Source organism: Rhagoletis zephyria, unplaced genomic scaffold (genome assembly GCF_001687245.7).
Source record: "Rhagoletis zephyria isolate East Lansing unplaced genomic scaffold, Rhagoletis_zephyria_1.1 Rzeph_scaffold_03458, whole genome shotgun sequence".
In the NCBI taxonomy this organism is placed as follows: Eukaryota; Metazoa; Arthropoda; class Insecta; order Diptera; family Tephritidae; genus Rhagoletis; species Rhagoletis zephyria.
In genome coordinates, this window is record NW_016160541.1 from 24,569 (window position 1) to 32,795 (window position 8,227).

General features: G+C 35.7%; 1 protein-coding gene across 1 annotated transcript; it reads right to left on the reverse strand.

Annotated features, from left to right (window-relative positions):
- Positions 1–467: 467 nt before the first annotated feature.
- On the reverse strand, positions 468–7,448 carry LOC108369003 (phospholipase A1-like). Its single transcript, XM_017623967.1, has 3 exons — positions 7,285–7,448; positions 6,792–7,175; positions 468–1,215 (listed from the first exon to the last, which is right to left on the reverse strand). Exons 1-3 carry the CDS (start codon positions 7,446–7,448, stop codon positions 468–470), a joined length of 1,296 nt encoding a protein of 431 aa, XP_017479456.1.
- Positions 7,449–8,227: the final 779 nt, after the last annotated feature.

Genomic DNA, 8,227 nt, shown 5'->3' on the forward strand with positions numbered 1-8,227 from the left:
AAAAAACAGCGAAAATAGTAGCCGTAATGAAAAGCGCAGCTTCGTATGCTGAATACTGGGGTTAAATGTGCTTTTGTGAAGGAATTTCACACTTGGCAGCGTTTTTTAATTTCCATTTCAATGTGCAACACATAACAGAATTCATTGCATACAAATAGGCGCATAAGCGAAAGTAAAAGCAAATGCGATTTTTTTTTCGTTATAAAAATGGAAATGCGCTGCTTTTCAAAGCTTTTTGTGTGTGTGTGTGTGTGTGTGTGTGTATGTGTGCATAAGTCGCCGAAAAGTCACAGTGACTAATTAAAATTCATTTACAAAGAAAACAAAAATAGTCGCACTGCATTTTTATGCTCATTGCAATTTTTAATTTTTCAAAATTTTTTTTTTTGTTTTTTGTTTTTCTTGCCATTTTCTATCAAGCGTACATTAAGCAAATAAACACCGTTCCTTTTTGCGCTCTCTCTCTCTCATGTAACATCCTTCGCATAAGGCGGCCCTGCATTTGTCGCCAAGTAAAATACGCCACCACGTCCGCGTAACGCCGTCACATTCGCTGGATCGCCACCCAGCAGCATTTCTCTACCTGTACCCATCAAACACCTTCTATGCTTAATCATATCCGGCCATAGCTTCACATCACAGCCCTGCGCGCGAAACGCCTCCTTCGTCAGCAATGACTCGGCGAATATTTGAAAGGCGCGAATGTGACTGCACTCGTTGAGAAAGCAGCCCGGTTGCGCGCTGCCGTAATTCACATAGTAGTCCGCATGACCCAGCGGCCGATCGTAACCATACGAGCCGACACTCGTGTGCACCACCTCAATATAATCAGCATCGGTGATGGCGATGCGTTCATCGAAATTCTCGTAGCGGAAGAAAGGTAGCGCTGGATCGAGTGCATAGATTACCGGCAAACGGCCGGTTTGTATGTGCTTTCCTGCGATGCCCGCAATGTGTGCGCCCATACTGAAGCCGATCACATACAAATCCTCATAGCGTATGCCCGCTTCACGTTGCAAGAAATCGATGAATTTCGCCAGTACTTTGCCAACTGGTTTGACGCGATAACTAGCCGTAAGATAGTCTGCTACAGCACCCCGGCTCCAATCGATGGTGAAGACGTTGTAATTGCCACTGCCTTGACGAAGATAAGCCGGCACGAGCGTTTGATAGACGCCCGCATTGGCACCACCAAGCCAACCGTGTATGAGAATTCTGTTTGGAAGAGCGAAAACAATTAAAGCTTGTAGTGGTTAATTTAAAGATAATGTGAAAATTATGAGCAAACTAGATTCAAAAATAGGGATGCGCGATTAATCGATCAAATTATTAGTCATAATCTTGATGAATCAAAAAATTTTATGAACTAAAGCCTGATTAATTAAACTCTGAGTAATTATTGTTTACTCATAAACGAATTTCAATCTGAGTAAATGTGTTAATTTCTCTCGAGTTTGCTTTCAAAGCAAACGAAATTTGTTTATAATGTAATACAATATTTTTCTTATTAACAAAAATATAATACCAAGCGAGCACATTACTATGTTGCTCCTTGAAATAAAAAAGTACATATACATACACACACATACATTTTTATGTCTATAAATTTTTTCTATTAAAAAAACCGAAATCATAGCAGCAATTATTCAGGTTTCTGAATAACCAGGTTATGATTAATCAGTTTTCTTTTAATCAAAATGTAATTAATCGAGAAATTAATCACTTTGATTAATCAAAAATTATTAATCTTTGATTNTGAAATTTGTTTATAATGTAATAGATACAATATTTTTCTTATTAACAAAAATATAATACCAAGCGAGCACATTACTATGTTGCTCCTTGAAATAAAAAAGTACATATACATACACACACATACATTTTTATGTCTATAAATTTTTTCTATTAAAAAAACCGAAATCATAGCAGCAATTATTCAGGTTTCTGAATAACCAGGTTATGATTAATCAGTTTTCTTTTAATCAAAATGTAATTAATCGAGAAATTAATCACTTTGATTAATCAAAAATTATTAATCTTTGATTAATTAATTAATAAGGTTTCGATTAGTCAGCTTGTTCGGTCAATCGCACATCCCTAATAAAAACTAATAGTAAGCAGTAGAGCCTTTATGGTTTTTTCGAAAAAGTCGATATTTTTTCGATCGAAAATTAAGAGTAAAAATTTTAAATTTTTCGGCTAAAATATTAATTGATTTTTTTTTTTTTTTTATCAAAAATAAAAGTCAACCACTGACCTCTATTTTTTCGTTAAAAAAACAGCTAATATTAAAATTTTATTATCTCGTTATAAAAATAACGGGCAGCATTTGAATTTTATTTTTTCAATCAAAAATAACAGTTAAATGTCTTTTTGTATTTTTCGATGAAAAATAACAGTCAATATTTCATAGCTATTTTTCCTAATATAATAATAATAACAGTTTGATGTCTTTTTTTNCAGCTAATATTTAAATTTTATTATTTCGTTATAAAAATAACGGGCAGCATTTAAATTTTATTTTTTCAATCAAAAATAACAGTTAAATGTCTTTTTGTATTTTTCGATGAAAAATAACAGTCGATATTTGATAGCTATTTTTCCTAATATAATAATAATAACAGTTTGATGTCTTTTTTTTTGCTTTCTGATCAAAAATATTTGATAAAATATGACTTAAAATTTTTTCAATCAAAAATAACAGTCAATATTTGATAGCTATTTTTCCTAATATAATAATAATAACAGTTTGATGTCTTTTTTTTTGCTTTCTGATCAAAAATATTTGATAAAATATGACTTAAAATTTTTTCAATCAAAAATAACAGTCAATATTTGANGCTTTCTGATCAAAAATATTTGTTAAAATATGACTTAAAATTTTTTCAATCAAAAATAACAGTCAATATTTGACATTTATTTTTCGATCAAAAATAATAGTTAATATTGGAGTTTTATTTTTTCAATCAAAAATAACAGTCAATATTTGACATTTATTTTTCGATCAAAAATAATAGTTAATATTGGAGTTTTATTTTTTCAATCAAAAATAACAGTCAATATTTGACATTTATTTTTCGATCAAAAATAATAGTTAATATTGGAGTTTTATTTTTTCAATCAAAAATAACAGTCAATATTTGACATTTATTTTTCGATCAAAAATAATAGTTAATATTGGAGTTTTATTTTTTCAATCAAAAATAACAGTCAATATTTGACATTTATTTTTCGATCAAAAATAATAGTTAATATTGGAGTTTTATTTTTTCAATCAAAAATAGCAGTTAAATGCCTTTTTTTATTTTTCGACCAAAAATAATAGGTAAAATATGACTTAAATTTTTTCAATCAAAAATAAGAGTCAAAAGCTATTTTTCCTATAAAAAAAAAACAACAGTTGGTACTGCACTTTTATTTTTTCGGTCATAAATAACCGTTAAAGTCTATTATTTTTCGAACAAAAATAGTTGGCAATATTTGACTTTTGTTTTCCGATCAAAAATAATGTTTAGAATTGAACTTGTAATTTTTCGATCAAAAATAATATTAGCTGTTTTTGTCAATCAAAAATAACAGTTGAAATTTTACTTTTATTTTTCGTTTAGATGTAACAGTTTACTATCGGTTGTTTAATTGCACCGCTTATTTGCGTATCATTGCTCAATCGACTAATATNCAACATGTGGCACTGCGCCTTGATTTTTTCTATCAAAAATAACCGTTAAACTCTATTATTTTTCGAACAAAAATAATTGTAAATATTTTACATTTGTTTTCCGATCAAAAATAACGTTTAGCATTGAACTTGTAATTTTTCGATCAAAAATAATATTAGCTGTTTTTTTTTCAATCAAAAATAACAGTTGAAATTTTACTTTTATTTTTCGTTTAGATGTAACAGTTTACTATCGATTGTTTAATTGCACCGCTTATTTGCGTATCATTGCTCAATCGACTAATATCTGGCTTATAAATCAACAGAAGTTTTCTAACTTACACTACAATAGCGATTAAATTTTAACTCTTATTTTTATCGAAAATAATCAAGTAATAACTTTTAGTTTTGATGGGAAAAGTAAAAAAAAAATTTAACTTTTATTTAATTTTTAGTTTTGAGTGATAAAATACCGGTAAAAAAATTACGATAAATTTTTGACTTTTTTCGAAAAGTATATTTAAATCATTTAAGATTAGTATCTATGAAATAACTGTTATTTTGGATCCCTGACTATGACGATGCAGATTGTTATATGTCACAGGACTCGGGTATTTGACTATCCATGCATAGCGGCCAACAGTCTCATACCTAATTCGGGCAAAGGCCTCTACAAGCGAATACGGTCTAAATCTAGACTGTCGGATATTGAGGGAAACATATGATTTTGTCCAACATCTGCGACGCTAGTCATTGCTGAGCAAAATATTTCCCTATGTTCTGACGGGAACTTCGATGACCATTGGTTGGGGTGCTATAACTAGTTGCAGACTAAAGAATACCTGGCCTGAGCTCTAACTAGACAAATAGTCAGATGCCTCGTTACCAGGGATTCTGGTGTTACCTGTCCAACATAATTCAGGTGAAATTTGCATTGCTGATCTAGTCTCGAACTCGTTAGAAGCCTGGCCTTAAGTGCTAGGTATGCAAGCTCTTACCTCTTCACCTACTTACAACAACATAGTCCATTGTCTTGAGGATTGAATTCGATTCGATTAGATTTAGAGGAGGGAGCAGGTCACCTAGTTACCCCGTCCGTGAATGGTTTTATGTTAACAAACCTATGTTTGACTACAGACCTTCTTTGATCCACGTATTACTAAGAAACTTCGCAAGGGCCTTTAACCGAAGGCCATTTAGGTTATGTGCTTCTGGCTGGAGTGAAAAACTTTAGACTGTCTAATAGACAGTATTTGCCTAGTAATATGTATTGAGCTTAATGCTAGCTTTGAGGTAACCTCGTGCACTTTAAGAGCCAGAAGCGCCACTCTGCTGTCCGCGTATTTGTAGATGTGTTAATTTTCTATATTCTGCCTGAGGCATAGTTCAATGGCATGCTCCTAGGCCTTAAAAACAGAGTTACCCTGCGTCATGTTGGTGAAGAGAAGCATACTGGGGCATATGCCGTAGATTCCTGCTCCGATGCCGTGGTCAGTATTGGAACCGTCAGTATACCAAATGTGGCTGACCTTGCGTGGTTTAGGGCGTGCGTTGCCCCATCTGGTTCTGTTAGAGGAAAACACCTTGAAGTTCAATTTAGGAAGGTACATGTCCACAATGCTAATGCGCAGCCCGTCCTATTGTTCTATGATTCTGAGGGTGTATGCGCTTCTTGATCTCCCCCTTGCTGAGATGGAGCCGTGCAGTAAACAGTGGAGCATCTTTCTTGGATGCAATGTGTAGGGGATGCGTTCGTCTCATCGCGCCATGTTGCTCTGCATCATTTACTGAGTGGCTGGTACTTCACCTGCATCCCAGGCTGACGTAGCTTAAGTCGGAATGGGTTTGAAGATGGCATCATACTATCCACCTTGCCTTGATTTAGTTCAGAGAACCCTGCCTTTGAATCGAGCTTCCTACATAGATAGGTGCGGACTCCATGACAGCTTGTCATCAAGGATACACTCCTAGCTATTTACTTCTTTGGAGGAGTGTATCTTTTCTCAGTTGAATTACTGGTTTTGGTAGTTGGTCGTTTTTTTTTTCTTTAGAGGAGATTTAAGTTTAATCCATTACCACTGCTGACATTTCATGACTCTGTTCAGTGCATACTGTAAAGGTTGGAGATAGTGTCTTCAAACCTATCTCTGATAAGGATGACGTCTCGGTAGCTGAACATTGCAGCCTTTTTCGCTAAGAAGGCAGAGTAGTTCGTCTACCACGATGGACCAAGCAAAGGGAGATCACCACCACCCTTCGGAGCAACCTTTCCATAGCTAAGAGTGCGACTCTCTCTGTCCGAAATCGGATGTAATAGTTCTAAATTATGTTGCATGTGGTTGGCATCAGCACCATTGCGCCGGAACACAAATGTCTTTCAGAAGTGAAGAGGAACAACCACTCCCTCTACCCTTATCATGCGCTACCGCATAGAATGGGAGACTCATGTGATGGTCGGACACTACAGAATGCATGACGTGCAGAATGTGTGAAACTAAATCCTTTAAGTTTACCCATCACAGGCTTCCATTTAGTCCTGCTGCCAGGGTAATCAGTTTTCCATATCCAAGATATTAGCTTTGAAAATCAAATTTTTAAAGTTCTATTAGACCAACTATATTCCCAAGAACGTTATACTTTGCCAAATTACTTATCCAGCAAACAAAAAAATGTATGTATGTATATAAAAAATCAACTAAAATGACTCGCTGCGCCATTGCTTGTTAATCGGCAAGCCTTTGAAATGCAATGACGTGGCAATTCATAACAACAAACACTGCTGCTGTATAGTGCGCCAAAGCGTAGAGCAGGTCAAGAGACTAAAGATAATCTAACTAAGCAACTCGTGCCCCTATGACACAAATACTACTACATACATCGATAAACCATCAGCATTCTAAGCACGATTGGCACAAATCGAATTTCGAAAATGTGGCAAATCTGCTGCATACATTACACACACACACACACCCACACCCACACATACCCACTCACATTCAAACTCAATTTCACATTTCATCTATACAATTCAACATTTCAACATTGCTACTGCATTTGCAACAATTCGAGACACTGCCCGCCTGACACACATAATTCATTTCTGCTTAAAGCCCTTTTGTCGACCATCACTTACCGCGTTGGATTGAAAGGATTGAAACGTGACTGCCGCAAAGATTTCCCATTGTATAGCTGCACCTCTTCGACTTTGATCGGGGTCGGCAAGGGAGTGGCGGTTTGGCGTGCTGCTGCTGTAGAAGCTGCAGCAACTGTGTCGGTCGTAGCAGCTGTTGTGCCTGACGTTGGCGTATTTACACCAAACACTGCACCGATAGAGTCTGCAACTACGTTCAATACACGCCCACCATTGGCCGTCACTGTTGAAACTAAGGACGTTGGCATAGCATTGTTGTTAGCAATCTGATTAGTGTTGTTGTTGTGTCGTATTGTGTGCAATTGGAATACTGTATGGCGCTCGGCATTGAAAAAGAAAGTATAATCCTGCAGATGCAATTGATCGCTGCCAAAGAAGGCGACTAATTGTCCGAATGGATTGAGAAAGCCATCGGCTGCTGAAACAGTTTTGTGTTTGCTGATGGTTGTGCGGCACTCGTCCTCGAGCTTGTTACTGTTGTGGCGCTATTGCTGCTGCTGGCAATTGTGTTGCGTCCGGCAAGCGATAGAGCTTGCTTGTTGTGTATTTTGTGTTGCAGTTGTCGATGTAGTTTTTGATATTGCCTTCGGCGAATTGTGTTCGTTTCATTTGTGCCGCCGCCAACATTGGCCAAATCATTTTTGACCCGCATCTGCGGTTGTTGTCCGTCACGCCCGCATTCGACTTTGTTGTCATCGTTTCTTTGTCATTCACTAGGTTTATTTGTTTTTCGGGACTACTTTTTGTTGCGGTTTTATTGCTGCTGTTATTGTTGTTGTTGTTGCTGTTATTGTTACTGCTGCTGCTGTTGCTATTGTTATTATTGTTGTTGCTTGTTTTGCTCTTATGGTTATGCTGTACAAAGCGTTCTTCATCCTTTTGCACTATTTGGTTTGATAGATATTCCTTTTCCGTTGTCGTTTCTACATCTTTTTCGTAAATTTTTGTGTATTCTTGTGCCTCTCCGTTTCTTCTCTTTCACTTCCTATTTGCCATTCGTAGTCATTGTTTTGGTTGCCTCTGTTGTCAACCGCTTCAGCTATCTCGGCTGTCGTCACTCATCAATTGGAAGTCTATGCCGTTGAGGTCATTGTCGTTATGCAGATGACCACTGTAAAGAAATGTCTGGCTGTAGGGCGATAAATTATTGCTTAACATCTCAAATGTTTTGGGTGAGTGGTCAGGTGATAGTTGAACATAAGCGTAGACCACATTTTGTAGCACTGAAATTGAAAAAGGGGTTTTATTTTAGATAGAAAACGGGAATCATATTTGCATCGAAAAATAGTTGTTTGGAATCTAAAATTAAAAATCCAATATACTTAATTGAACAAAAATTCTTTTAATTTTTAGATTGTATGTATGTATGTACTACATATATATTTTTTAATTTCATTTAATTTTTGACTATTTTTATG